We start from the raw sequence: 15,406 nt of genomic DNA, 5'->3' as shown, positions 1-15,406 counted from the left end.
ATAAGTCTAGTTTAAATTAATAAAAATTATTAGGAAACAATTATTTTTAGATACAGTTTCTACTCGCATTGCACCTTCAGTTTCTCCAACTGCTAAATCAGGTGTTTTTTAGTTTTTTAACTTCATCACTTCATCATTTACTTCTTTAACCAGCTCGTTTTTATATTAAATTAATGTTTAAAATGTTTATTGCTAAAATATATTTTTTTTTTGTTGCTTACATTTATTATTTGCATAGTTTAATATCTTTTTTCATCTTGTAAAGTAAACTCAAAAGCATGAGATCAAAGGTTTTATAAAAATAGGAAAAATAATGTAATGATTACAAAATAAAATTTTTTAACTGACAATAAATGACAAAAAGAAAATATTTATAGTCTGATAATGTGTGGTTAGCATTTTAAACAGTGGCAAATGTGTTTATAACAAAAGTGTGAAAAGGTATGATAAATGATATGTGCTAAAAAACCATTAGTGGCAAACCTTACATTGTTGTTTAACCAATTTTTGGAAAATGGTTGAATATTAGTTTGGCATAAGTTTTTAAGGTTCCAAATGATAAGTTAAATTTCCAAACCTGCTTAAATTTGTGTTTATTTAGTAAAATTAATTAAACAGTTTTAATCAGTTTGGAGAAATATTTTTATTAAGTTTCCCACATGAATTTATATTTAACCAACATAAATTTTTATCTTTATTTTTATAAAAATATATTTACATATGCTTTGTAGATAACTAGCAGGCTTCTCTAAAAATCCACTTCTATAAAAATAGTCTGCTTAGATAATTATGGCAAAAATTCCTTATCTTCAAGCAAAACAAAACAAAACAAAACAAAAAATTTGAGCACTTGATCATTTTTTTTTTCGAATTTCACAATTTTTTTATTTTGCTGATTAATAACTGCAAATAAAAATAAAATCAAAGAAAAAGTAAAGAAAAAAAGTTTTAAATATTTTTATGCTTATATTCAGTTATTATTTTTGGACTTCTGTTTCTTGATGCAGCAAGATTTATTTTTGAAAGCTCTGTTAATTTGCAAGAGTTACTTTTGAAACCAATTTAATAGCTCAAGTTACTTCTAATCTATACTGTACATTTGTTTTTTCTTTTGGAATACTTCTTGCAGAAATGATTTGATCAGTAAAGTGTTAGACTTGATGTTTTCGTTTTTATGATTTACCTTGAACTATTAGGTTCTGGGGGAATTATACTAATCATTTATGAACAAGAAATTAAATCAAAAACCACTATGAATAATATTCTTACACATGGCTTGATCATTATAAATGGTTTGTCTTTATAAGATAAACTACTTAAAATAGTATAATATTCTTACACATGGCTTGATCATTATAAATGGTTTGTCTTTATAAGATAAACTACTTAAAATAGTATAATATTCTTACACATGGCTTGATCATTATAAATGGTTTGTCTTTATAAGATAAACTACTTAAAATAGTATAATATTCTTACACATGGCTTGATCATTATAAATGGTTTGTCTTTATAAGATAAACTACTTAAAATAGTATAATATTCTTACACATGGCTTGATCATTATAAATGGTTTGTCTTTATAAGATAAACTACTTAAAATAGTATAATATTCTTACACATGGCTTGATCATTATAAATGGTTTGTCTTTATAAGATAAACTACTTAAAATAGTATAATATTCTTACACATGGCTTGATCATTATAAATGGTTTGTCTTTATAAGATAAACTACTTAAAATAGTATAATATTCTTACACATGGCTTGATCATTATAAATGGTTTGTCTTTATAAGATAAACTACTTAAAATAGTATAATATTCTTACACATGGCTTGATCATTATAAATGGTTTGTCTTTATAAGATAAACTACTTAAAATAGTATAATATTCTTACACATGGCTTGATCATTATAAATGGTTTGTCTTTATAAGATAAACTACTTAAAATAGTGTAATAAGTAGTTTATCTTATAAAAATACAGAGTTACAAGGCAGTAAGACATCTGACAGGTTTTACTTAGTTACATTTTATCAATAGCTAGGTGGTCATGATGGTTTTGATCCTGACTTGACCTGTAATATTTAGTTTTATATTATTGATTATTAAAATAATCAATTAATTAATTGGTATCAGGATCGGTATCAGGATCGGTATCAGGATCGGTATCAGCTGTCTTTTATCTATTGGTATTGGCATCAGCCAAAAATATTGGCGCATCACAACTAATCAGTTTTTGTTACTTCTCTCAAATAAGTATTATTATTGTTTGCAGTTATCCACTTTTAACTATATACCTTAATAAAATTTTTGCACTCAGAATCCTTTAGTTTAATATTTTCCAGAAACTAGAAAAATAATTATAGATGAAAAGAATAGTTTATTATTAGGATTAAGTTTATTTTGTCCTATAAGTCCATCAATATAACCAATTTTTATATTATTACTAAACAAAAAAAAAGATCAATCAAAAAGTACAATTTGTATTGAAATAAATAACAAACAAAATAACATGTATTTTTTTGGGGGTTGAAAAAAAATCTACTTCAAGCAAATAACATTTGTTTAAACTCGTTATTTTAAAATGTTAAAGAAACTCAAAAGGGTAAATTGGGGGCAATGTATATAGCTCAAATAGGTTGTAAACATATCACATTTACTAGTTCAAGAACTTAATGAAGGTTCTCGTAGGTTCCCTAATTATGTGACACTTTTTTTTTTTTTGCACAAAATAATAGTAATAAGCGGTAGAATTTTATTTTAAAGTTTATAAATAAAAATTTAAAGTTTTAAAGCCAGTTTATAAATGTATTTTAAATACTGATCTTTACTTTATATTTTATTTTAAAGTTTATAAATAAAAATTTAAAGTTTTAAAGCCAGTTTATAAATGTATTTTAAATACTGATCTTTACTTTATATTTTATTTTAAAGCTGTTAAATTGTTTAAGTATACAAACTAATGTTGTAAACATGTAGAATTTTAAAAGTTATTATTTACCATAATTGAAGGGCTCAGCGGAAAAGTGGTCTAAGTCATAATTACTTCATTTTTAGTAAACTGTAAAAGACTTTAAGGATCTTTTTAAAAATAACAGGAAAAAGTATCATTATCAAAAAAATAGTATTTATTATAAAGACAGGTGAAAAAATACACTGATCTACTAAAAAATTAGGACACTATATTACTGTGTTCTGCAATAACAAAAATGTTAGGCAACTTTGCCTCTTCAAAATTTTTAAAATATTGTTAATAGAGTTGGTTAGGCTAAATGGATGTTTTGTTTATGACTTGTTAACAATTCTTTTATATATGTAGCATGCACTAATTTATGTCTTCGTCACCAGAATCATCTGTTAGACCCAAATCAGTTGCCTCATCATCACCTTTGAGAGCAAGATAATAGGGATGATGGACAGGTGGTATGAATTGTATTAGCTCAAAAAGATCACTTAGCTTTTCTCTTGTGAGTTTTCTACCATTGGGGTACAAGGGCTCAAGTTCAACATTGATAGTGGTAGATGGCTGTCCACAATTTTGCTTTGTTACGTCCAGCAACATGAATGTGTCACTTTCTAAATGTGTTTGCTTCATTTGAAATGAGCGTGGTGATCCTTTTTCCAATTTTATCCAGCATGTCTTTAACCATGAAACTTTTTCGCCATTTGTTAATTTTTTTCTATTGGTTATCCCACTCTCCAATGATTTTGTACTGAGAAATTCCTGGGTTCTCCATTTTTCTTACAATAAATATTAGGGCCCTTTTCTTTGCATTTTTAGTAAGGTCTATCCAATGATCTGGAACAAAAATTTGGTCCTTGATTATTTTGGCTTTTTCAATCACAGTAAAGTCTCGGTCGCAGGAAGAAAACTATGCCCTGGTACAAAAAATTTCTGTTCAATGGTTTTCAGAAATGGAGATTTGTGCAAAACATATTGTAACATAAGAGACATTTTTATATTACGATTTTGTCCACCGCTACTATCGCTATACAATATTAAATGGGTCACAATTTCTGGTATGTTTTGAAAAACATGCTCGAGGATACACGAACCTATGTCTTGAGTACCTCTGGATGCTTGCTCCTTACTCCATACATACATAAAACCTGTCTTTAAGTTTTCATCGTGGATTCCAAGATTGTAAGTCCACATTTGGCTTTTATAGTAGGGTATTCTTGTACTAAGCACTGGTGTCGGTAGAGTTTTTTGTAAGTCGAAAACTAATACCCTCTTGTTTGGATTTGTATGTGCATCTAGTGTATCTTCTTTCATTTTTTCTTTTGCTTTTTCAGCCATCTCTTGATGAATAATAAGGTCCCTCCTAACAGTGTTCTTTTCTTCACCCTCTTAAAGACTCCTAATTTTATTGTTAAATAGATCACATTTTTGACATGTATCTGATTGCGGATGGTGAAAATGTAAATTGAATTTTGTATGGAATATGCGTAGAGATACAAAAATTGCAAGTGAGGTGCGATCATTTTCATTGCAATAGCAAACATATTTCTCGTACATTGTTGACATTCGTAAAGTTGGAGGCAAATAATTTCTGTACTGGTTGTCTTTTCTGCTATAGTGAGATTGGTACGTTTGAAATAAGCGAATAAATTTTTGAAGATATTCTGTGTCTTCATCACTACTTTTATTTTGTGGAGCCGATTTACCTCTGCGATCTTCGATAGGTGTACCATCTGTTTTTTTCCTTGCTAAAATATTTGTTATTGTCCCATCAGGAATCTGCAATGTGTCTTTGAAGTAAGTTTTGCAAATCTTTTTAACATTTCCACATTCATCAGTTAGTTTATAGGAACGACTATTTGCCCTACAGGAGTTATTTGATGCAGTATACGTCCTGTGTTTTTCTTTTACATCAACAGAACCCATCACAAAGGCGTTTTTTAAATCCCAGTTCATGGTGTAAAAGTTAAAAAAAATTTGATTACAGCGAGCAACTGTTATTTTACTGCTGCACTCAAGATTGCAACTACAATCTTTGTTAATAAAAATCTTTGGTTCAACTACTTTGCCCTTTGATGTAACATATCCCTTTCCTGTTGACCTTTTCTGTTTCAAAATATTTCTTTTGTGTAGTTCTGGATAGGCAACTCGCTTACAAATACGTCTATGACTATGGGTTTCTCCTTGTACTTCCTGGGAAAAGCTGCCGCCCTCTCCTACTTCTCCAACAAGGTTAACATTTGAATCAGCAATGAAAATGTTAGGTAAAAATTATTTTCTAACAAGAAAAGAATTCCTAACAAAACAAACTAAATGGCCCTAGCTAGTCTAATGCTAGGCCTAACACCAATGTAAACAATCAGTCCTAGGCCATATCAATAGGACTAAAAAATTCCTTTTATAAGCCTATTTAGTTTTAGACAAATTGTACATACCATTAACTCCTGTTAGTATAGATATAGGTCTTGCGTTTTCTTCAACATATTGATCCCCAATACTTGAAACTGAAATAAAAAAGTGCATGTCAGTTTTGAAAAACTAGAAGAGGAAAACCTGCCTAAACAACATTGAGGCTAGAAACTATATTATTGTATGATAAACTCAATGAAAAGTATATCCTGATGCTGCATTAATTATATACATACCTTCGCTAACATCATCCTCTAAAGAAGTGTTGTTATCTGCATCTGAATCATCACAATCACTTTTCATTAGAAACTCTTCCAAATCTGAGCAATTCATTTTTGCCATGTTGATTGTTAGATAGGCAACTTTTCCACAATTCAAATTTTTTTTTTCTGGTAAAGTAAATATGATTATAGGTAGTAGCACTGTATGGATGGGTTTTGGGGTTAGGCACTTTTTCCACAACAAACTACATACTCAATGTACAGTTTGCAGTGATTATCCGGAAAATTTCAAAAATGTGGGTTAGACCACTTTTCCGCTGAGCCCCTCAATTATGCATGAAAATTAAAAGTTTCACACTTTTTTTTAAAAAAAAGATCTTGTTATACATTTTTTTTTCAAAATAATTTTTAAAATAGTATATTGAATATTACTTAACTTCATAGTTTTGGATCTGATAAATTTTTTTTTCAGGTTTTGTCCTGTGCCTAGCCAGCTGTGCATTGTTGTAAACAAAGTTAGTTTTTATTTAGACATTGGTTTCTGTGAAGATGACTGGAGCTTATATGGTAGCAAGTGTTATCTATTTAAGTATGGAGTAGGAAATAGACTAAATTTTAAAGATGCTGAAAGTTTTTGTAAATCAATAAATGCTACTTTGACATCAATTCATTCTGAGTGAGTTTTAAAATTAAATTTTTTTTTAGGTTTTTGTTAGTTTACATTCTTGAACATCTATTGCATCTTACGTTAATCCTTTTTTTTATTATTGTATTTCTACCAAGTAAATTATCAACAAATATCAAACCAAAAAAGTTTTAAACAAGAAGTTCAAATTTTTTTTACAAAGAAGATAGAAAAATAGTATGCTTTTACAAAGTAGGCAGGAAATTGAGTTTGCTTTACTCTTCTTTAAATTCTTCTTTATAATTGAAATTCTTTAAACTTTTTAAAGAAGTATAAAAAATTTGATGATTGATTAAAAAAACTTATCCAATGACTATGTTAAGTTGAGCAGGAAAACATTTTTTTTTATTGTGAAGTTGAGCAGGGAAACATTTTTTTCAATGCGAAGTTGCGTAGGGAAACATTTTTTTTAATGGATAAAATCAATTGAAATATTTTTAATTTTTATTCTTATTACTTTTATGTTTTAACCCCCCTTTTTTAACCTTTTAACTTTATAAACCTATTTTTTAACCCCCCTGTTTTTATTAATGATGCTCTCAGTAAATTTAAGTTACTATTTACTTAACTCTTTCTCATAAATATAGAAGTATATTTAATATACAAACAATTTATATTCATTTTTTTGAACATGTTTTAGTGTATCTCAACAAAAATAGATTCACAGGAAAAAGTCATTATTTATAAAAAATAGAAAAGAGGTTTTTTTTACACTAAATACATTAAAATATCAACAGCTTTTTCAAGAAAAAAGTTATTATGTTCAAAGGTTGCTTTACAGAATTCCGGGAAGCCTAGCTCTTACAAAAAGAAAGTTTTGACATAAAAGAAACTATTAAAATGCATATTACTAACTAATAAAATGCAATTTGTTTTTCATCGGTTGCCTAGTGGACCATTAATGGCAATCGCAAAAAGTGGCTAGCCGATAACTAGCCACTATTAACATATCTAAAAGTTATCAGCTTTCCATTTATAGCGGCTGCCATTTAATAGTCCACTAAGTAACCGATGAGTAAAACTGCAATAAACTGCTAAAAAATGCCTTTATAGGTCCACTTCAAATCCACCAAAACAATGCTTACTGGGCAGTTTTATTATTATTTTTTAATTATTAATTCAAGTTTAATTATAATATTTTAATTACCAAGTAATAATTTTTCATTTTTACACGTGGCAAAAAAAATTGTTTTACAAGTATTTACTTATCGAGGTAATTAAATTCTTTATGACTCAAAACTTTAATGACAAAATTATCTGAAGAAAAGTTTAATCTTTGAGTAGTTTATCTACTGATCTTTTTCTTATATAAGATTACCAGATAACAGTGTTTTTACTTTAGACATTTTTTGTTTGTTTTTTAGTCTGCTTTTTAACCTTTTTCATTAATAATACTTTCATTTAGAAATTTTTTAAAATTAAAAATAAAATTGTTAGCTCCAAGGAAAAAAAAGAGTTATTGGTTTTGTGAAAATTTTTGTTTAGTTTCTTGCATGGATGCACATTTAAAAAAAAAAAATTAATCTCCAACAAGGCTAGTGAATTTGTAACTCAGTAGTGAACGAAATTTCGGAGATTACTTATAGTAGAGGACTGGGGAAAATTGTTATCCTTTATCAAAATAGAAATATCACTATTGCATTAGATGATAAACAGTAAACAACTGAATTTGGGTTTAAATATTCTTTTTTTAATAATACGATTGTGCATAAGGAATTCTTGATTCAAAAGTCAGTAAAATCAATTTCTGTTTAAAATCATGTATATTTGAAAAGTAATGTATACATTTTTTAGAAAATAATTTAAAAAAATAAAATTAAACATTTTCGCTTTAGTTACTGCTTGGTGTAGTTAAGGGGATTTACAAATTATTTGAATTCTTTTATTTAAAATTAGCATGATTTTATCAGCGTATGTCCAAACATGAGCTTTAGATGTTAAAATTTTTTTTGCTTCAAGTTTTTTTTATCTGAAGAAACTTTTCTTTTTTTTATATAATTTTCAAAAACTTTTTACTAACCCTAATAGTGAATCTAAAGAACAACATTTTGTAGACTTTAGATCAGTTTCGCAAATGGGCATTAACATGAACTTAGGTAAAATCTTTTGAAAAAGTGTCTTAACCCACTATAGATCCTAGTTTTTATCAGTTCTGGCGTATATTAACTACATATAGTTGTCAAAATACCATATTATTATCAATTTTCACAAAAAATACTAGAATTCCGACCAAGAAAGAGCTTATAATTATAGTTATTGTGGTTTTAAGAAGATTTGAAAAAAAAAAAAGAATCTTTGGTCTGGATTTTTTTGCGACAAACATTTATATTTTTTTCGTCTTTTCATGATTCACAGACCTGATCATTTAACGGAATTATGTCATAGTCTACATAATATAATACAGGCGCTGTAATATTTTAAAATTGCCTCAAATCCACTGTGTAATTTCTTTTAAAATTGTAGTTTATTTTTAGATTCATAAGACATAAGTTTTTGCATGAAGAAAAAAACCTTTATGAACAAATTAAATACTGCATAACTTGACCATAACCAAATCTGTTTAATGTTATATAAAATTATTTATATAATATTTATAAAATCAATTTATAAAATATTTAGTAGCAGTGTTTGTAATAAAATTTAATACAAAAACTGCAATAATGTAATAAAGTTATTTTTTTATCTTAAATGTAAAAATATATTAATATTTTTATTATTATTTGTTATTATTTACAAATTTGAGCTAATATGGTAGCAAGTGTTATCTTAAAAAGGTTTTTTAAAAAAGTTTTGGAAATTTCAAAACTGAAATATTTATTTTAAGGTTTGAGAGCTCTTTTTTACTGAGTCAATTGTATAAAGCACACGAATCATTGTACATTGGAATGTCTGATCGTCAACATGAGAGAACGTTTCTTTGGAATGATCAGACATCTGTTGATTACACCAACTGGTATATTGCTCAACCTAGTTGGTATGGTGACGAAGACTGTGTAGAAATAATGCCTTTTTTTATCCAACAAGGCCGATGGAATGACGTAAATTGTAATAAGGAAAATGGTTTTATTTGTAGTAAAAGTAAGTGCTTATATTTTATTTGTATTAAGTAAATGCTTATATTTTATTCACAGTAAGTCAGTACTTATATTTTGTTTGTCGTAAGTGCTTATATTTTTTTTGTAGTTAGTACTTATATTTATTTAATGTAATTTTTTAATAACAAATTGTTAGGAATTTAAGAGACTTAAAGTTTTGAAAATTTTATTGAGTGAAAGAAACTTGCCCAAAAGACATTTATTTGAAATGATTAACTATATTTCTTTGTTATTATTATACTTTGAAAAAATCTATTACATACAACAAATTACTTTATTGTTATTGCAACAACAGGTTTTCCGGTTAAATTAAAACTGAAATTGTAGCAAATATTCAATTCTTTGTTAATTCTTTTTTGATTGATAAGCATTATTGAGAATGAGAATATACTGCTGTTATATGTTGACATAATGTAAGCATTAACACTTTTTTTGTTTATCATCTGTAAACATTAATACTTTTGTATTCATCATTTGCAATCATCAACATTTTTGTATTCATCATTTGTAATCATCAACATTTTTGTATTCATCATTTGTAATCATCAACATTTTTGTATTCATCATTTGTAATCATCAACATTTTTGTATTCATCATTTGTAATCATCAACATTTTTGTATTCATCATTTGTAATCATCAACATTTTTGTATTCATCATTTGTAATCATCAACATTTTTGTATTCATCATTTGTAATCATCAACATTTTTGTATTCATCATTTGTAATCATCAACATTTTTGTATTCATCATTTGTAATCATCAACATTTTTGTATTCATCATTTGTAATCATCAACATTTTTGTATTCATCATTTGTAATCATCAACATTTTTGTATTCATCATTTGTAATCATCAACATTTTTGTATTCATCATTTGTAATCATCAACATTTTTGTATTCATCATTTGTAATCATCAACATTTTTGTATTCATCATTTGCTTGAATATTAATTTTATCTTTTAATATTATTGCTTTTTTTATATTACTGTATTTATAAAACTATTATTACTTTTATTTTATACTGTCTTTTTTAACTCTACTAATGTTACTATAATCATTAACTTACCTTTGTTTTATAAATCTTATTGATATTATTCATAATGATAGTGATTCAATTGTAGTAATAGTTTTATGGTTATTGTCCTAATTTTTGCAATTGTTATGTTTATTTTAATAATTTCTGTCATAGTTATAAACTTTACTATAATTAATTTTACCAAAGTTTTTATCATTAGTTTTTTTTTTTTTTCTCTTTATTTTATTTTAAATTCTTTCTATGTTTTATTTATAGTTTTTTTTGTTGTTTTTTTTTGTTTTGCTTTTGTTTTTTAAATGTCACTCCATTGACTGGTTTTTAACTACATGAGTGACACCTAACTTTATTTATGTGAGTTTATAAAACATTATTGTAAATTTTCATATTTTATGGTTAAATAAATGGATTAGAAAAAACAATTTCTAAGCATCAACATTTTTGTATTCATCATTTGCAATCAATAACATTTTTGTATTGATCATTTGTAATCATCAACATTTTTGTATTCATCATTTGCAATCATCAACATTTATGTATTCATCATTTGTAATCATCAACATTTTTGTATTCAACATTTGTAATCATCAACATTTTTGTATTTAATTGCCCAAAAAAATTTACAAATAAGTTTTATCCAGTTTTACCTTATTGTCTGAAGATAATTATTTTTTGAGTATTTGTCTAGCATCTAACACCTTATATTAAAATATATATATATATATATATATATATATATATATATATATATATATATATATATATATAAATTTATGTTTTGTTAAGTTTTAAATTGTTTTAGAAAGAAAAATGACCCTGCGTATGAAAATATTTTTCTGAATTGAAATTTAAAATTATTTTCAAAATTATGATTGCAATCTTCAACAATATAAGTGAGTTGTGTCAATTTTATTTGAAGTGATTGATTAGACTAAAATATGTCAACTAAAACATGTTTTTAAGGATTTTATTGGTTGATTAATGAGATTTTTAGGAAAATACTTAATCAGCATAAAAGGTAGAACCATTGCTAATAAAATATTGTGCATAGATGTTGCATTAAGTAGAAAAATGTCTGTTTTTCAAATTTAGAAACTTGACAGTTACTTAATCTTTAATCTTTAAAAAAAAAAAAAAAAAACTCAACCCAAACTCAAAATCAGACCTCGAACTCTAAATCCGTGTAAGTACAAACTGCATTTGTTGATATGTATAAATATGTGTGTGTCTGTGTGTGTGCGATAAGAATGTAGGTATATCTTTTGCTGATTTGAGGTAGCAATAATAAATTATTTTTTGAAATTATTTTAGATTCATTGACATCACTACCAGCCACTGCTTTAACTCCAAGTATAAATTTTTTTTTTTTTTTTAAATTTTTTCGGAATTTAAATTATTAAATCTTTACCCAATTTTTTTTTAAATTTGTATGTGTAGCTCCATCTGCAGAATGTCCTGAAGGTTTTCAATTGTACCAAATGTCATGCTACAAGTTTGTAGCCTTACCCAAATCATGGACAGATGCTTGGAATGAATGCAAAAAAGTTGATAATAGTGACCTTGTATCTGTTCATAGTCCATTTGAACAAGGTCTTTGTCTTTTCAATTGTTTAGAAATATTTATTTTCATGAGTACAGATAAACAAAATAAATAATATTTAAATATTTAATTTTTATTATTTAAATATTTAAATTTTGCATGTTTTGTTAAAAACTAGGTTATTTGACAAGCATCTTTGGTGAAAAAGCAGTACAGTTTTGGATTGGATTGCATAAACACATAGGAGAAGATCAACTTCATTGGACAGATAATAGTCCGTTTGATTTTAAATATTTCCAAGGTTATGTATCATCTTATGTACCAAAGGGGGAGGAAAGATGCTTTTCTCATCAGTACAAAATCGAAAGTAGAAATAGTTATTACAAAGGAACATGGAAAAATGAGGAGTGTGAAAATAAACTTCCATTTGTATGCAAGATCACAAATAAGGAAAGCGAAGGGATACCACAATTTAAAGGAAATTGTTCTGTTGGTTGGACTAAACACCTTGATTTGTGCTATAAAGTATTTTCTGATTATAGTGACAGAGTCACTTGGACTGAAGCTCGTGAGCGTTGTTCTACTTATGGCGGAAATTTAGCTTATATTCCATCTGAAGATATACAAACACAATTGCGTATTATGGTACGCGAAAGTTGGACAAATGTTTGGATTGGTTAGTTGTTTTTTGTTTCATGTTAATAATTTTTTTTAATTGCAAAATTGTTTTAAGATGAAAAATGCACAGAAGAAATGGTGTTTTGAAGTCATCAAAAGTTGTTATTTGTAAAATTTATTTTTCACATTTAATTTTGGACAACAAGTTTATCTTATTTTAGCAGAAAAAAGTTAAATTTTTCTACATAATACTAATAATAATAAAAAAAGAATTGAAATATTTGAAAAAAAATTTTATATTTATAAACCAAAATTTAAATTAAGCTAGATTAAAAACTTAAAAAACTTTATTTAACCTAACTTAATTGTAATAAAAAAAACCTTAGTGGAAAAGTCTTTTCTATCTTCCTCTTCAGAAACTTTAACTTTATTTTAATTTTTTCGCTTTTTATTTAAAAAAGATAAAAAATTAATGTTTAACAATGATATTCAGCGATGATGTGTAATTTTGATTTTTTCTTTAACTTTGTTACTAATGATTAAATTAAAATTCTAAAATGATGTAAACTAAAATAATATATATAAAAAAAGTATAAGTTAGGTTATATTTTAAAATAGTTTGATTGATTTAAAATTATCAGTTAGTTGAAGATTTTTTTTCTTCTGTTTTTTAGGCTTAAATGACCAAGCAGAGGAGCATCGTTTTAAATGGAGCAACAATGAATTATTGTCTCCAGATTCATATACAAACTGGGCTCAACAGGAACCTAGTGATGTTGCAGGTACGGAAAATTGTGTAGAAATGTCTTCAGCAAATGGTCAATGGAATGATAATCTTTGCAGTAATCGACTTGGTTTTCTGTGTGAGCACACACTTGGTAAACATTTTGTAAAAAAAACTTTTTAATCTTAATAAATAAAAAAATATATTAAAAATTTAGTTTATAAAATAAGTGTACAATAAATTAATTGTAATTATAAACATATGACCTAATTTAAAATTAATTTATTTATATTTATAGAATGTGTTGATGACTTAGGAATGGTCAGCCAAAGTATACCTGATTCGAGCATTAATGCAACATCTTATGTAAATGGATACATTCCATCATTTGCCAGATTAAACTATAAACATAATGATAAAGATGTAGCATGGTGCACTGATATAAAAGATGGCAAGCAGTCAATTACTGTAAATAATCATCAAATTGAAATAATAATTTTTATTTTGTATTTTTTTTTTAGTTTAGGGGGGATTTGTTATTAGGATTTTCAGGGAGAATAATGATTAAGATTTTCAGGGAGATTAATGGTTAAAATTTTTAGGGAGATTAATGATTAAAATTTTTAGAGAGATTAATGATCAAGGTATTAGATTTTTAAGAGGGTTGTTTAGATTTTATGACTTTCAGTTGATTATTGGTTATGTTCAATTATGTCAATAACATCTTATTTGCTGCCTGACTTAACAAACCGTATAAATTTCATATGTAACAGTATCACATCGCAAACAAAATTTTTTTTTGATGTGATGTGAATTAAAAACCAGAAAATTAAATTTAAGAGTAGAAGATAAACATTAAACAGTTATAAAGAAAATCTTGTTTTAGATTGACAATATGGAGTTTAACTTACATTTTTTATATACTAATGTGTCACTTTTGACAAGCTGTTTTAATATTTTTCATATACTAGTAAGACATACAAGGCAAGATTGTTTTGTTGCAATGAACTGAATGAATGAATAAAATGAAACTTTATTTATACTATCTTTTTTTGCACCAATACAATGCTTAAATATATGCATGACAATTTTATATACTAGTCTAAATTAAACACCACCCAACAGTCTAATATGTTGTACCTGTAAACACTAAGTATATTTTTGTACCTGTAAAACCACCCCTTAACATTTTAATTTTTTGTTGTACCTGTAAACACAACCTAATAGTGTAATTTTTTGTTGTACCCGTAAACACCAACAAACAGTCTAATTTATAGTTGTACCTGCAAACTCTACCTAACAGTCTAATATACTGTTGTACCTGTAAACACCACCTAAAATCTATTAACTTCATAGATAAGGCAGCACATACTTTAGTAGACCTAAATGAAATTTTTTCATGCTATATTGAACTGCAATACATTAAATAGTTTCATCTTCTAATAGTAAGATGCGCCAATGACCTCATCACTATCCAACTATCTAATGAGGCTAAATCTATATAATTATATCTGCTGCATCATCTTCAGATCACATACTATTGGTATTTATACCGCTTTTTTTTGTAGCAAGATTTTATACAGCACATTCTTAAGTTTAGTTATTTTATTTAGATTAATCTGGGAGAATATATGACAATCACCAGAATTAGTACACAAGGTTTAATAAATTCTGGCTATGTGCTCGTGTATCAACTTGAATACAGCTCAGATGGAGTAAATTGGAAAATTTATCCAGATGAAGACAGCATTAGTTCAAAGGTAAACTGGATTTAACTCAACATTAAATTTTTCTCTTACTATTAAACATTTTTGTTTCTATATTTTCTTAGAGGAAAAATGTTTAGGTCACTTTAAACTTGTTATATATTATAGAGGTTAGTATAAAATTACAAATTAAAAGTGTTTAATTTTGTACTATAAAATTTAATTATGTATATTACTACTATACCATGTACTATACATTTAGTTAATACCTGCAAACAGTAATAGTTTAAGTATTGATGGCTACAGAGTTATGATTCAAGCTTTATATGTTAGAATTACACCTAAACGGTTTTCTGGCGATTTGATTTGTTTAAGATTAGAATTGTATGGTTGTAGGTCTGGTGAG

The 15,406-nt window shown here is 26.5% G+C and overlaps 1 protein-coding gene across 1 annotated transcript in view; it reads left to right on the top strand.

The window, feature by feature from the left end:
* LOC100215503 (uncharacterized) overlaps positions 1–15,406 on the top strand; it is a 208,094-nt gene that overhangs the window by 176,715 nt on the left and 15,973 nt on the right. Inside the window, exons 81-90 of the mRNA XM_065809523.1 lie at positions 51–101; positions 6,127–6,271; positions 9,105–9,358; positions 11,724–11,762; positions 11,850–12,002; positions 12,131–12,628; positions 13,245–13,448; positions 13,593–13,762; positions 14,908–15,054; positions 15,263–15,401. Coding sequence (XP_065665595.1) covers positions 51–101; positions 6,127–6,271; positions 9,105–9,358; positions 11,724–11,762; positions 11,850–12,002; positions 12,131–12,628; positions 13,245–13,448; positions 13,593–13,762; positions 14,908–15,054; positions 15,263–15,401 — 1,800 coding nt within the window. The remainder of the gene's footprint in view (positions 1–50; positions 102–6,126; positions 6,272–9,104; positions 9,359–11,723; positions 11,763–11,849; positions 12,003–12,130; positions 12,629–13,244; positions 13,449–13,592; positions 13,763–14,907; positions 15,055–15,262; positions 15,402–15,406) is intronic.

The sequence above is a fragment of the Hydra vulgaris genome, chromosome 11, assembly GCF_038396675.1.
Source record: "Hydra vulgaris chromosome 11, alternate assembly HydraT2T_AEP".
In the NCBI taxonomy this organism is placed as follows: Eukaryota; Metazoa; Cnidaria; class Hydrozoa; order Anthoathecata; family Hydridae; genus Hydra; species Hydra vulgaris.
The sequence above is the reverse complement of the archived record's forward strand: the minus strand, read 5'-3'. Positions and strand labels throughout refer to the sequence as shown.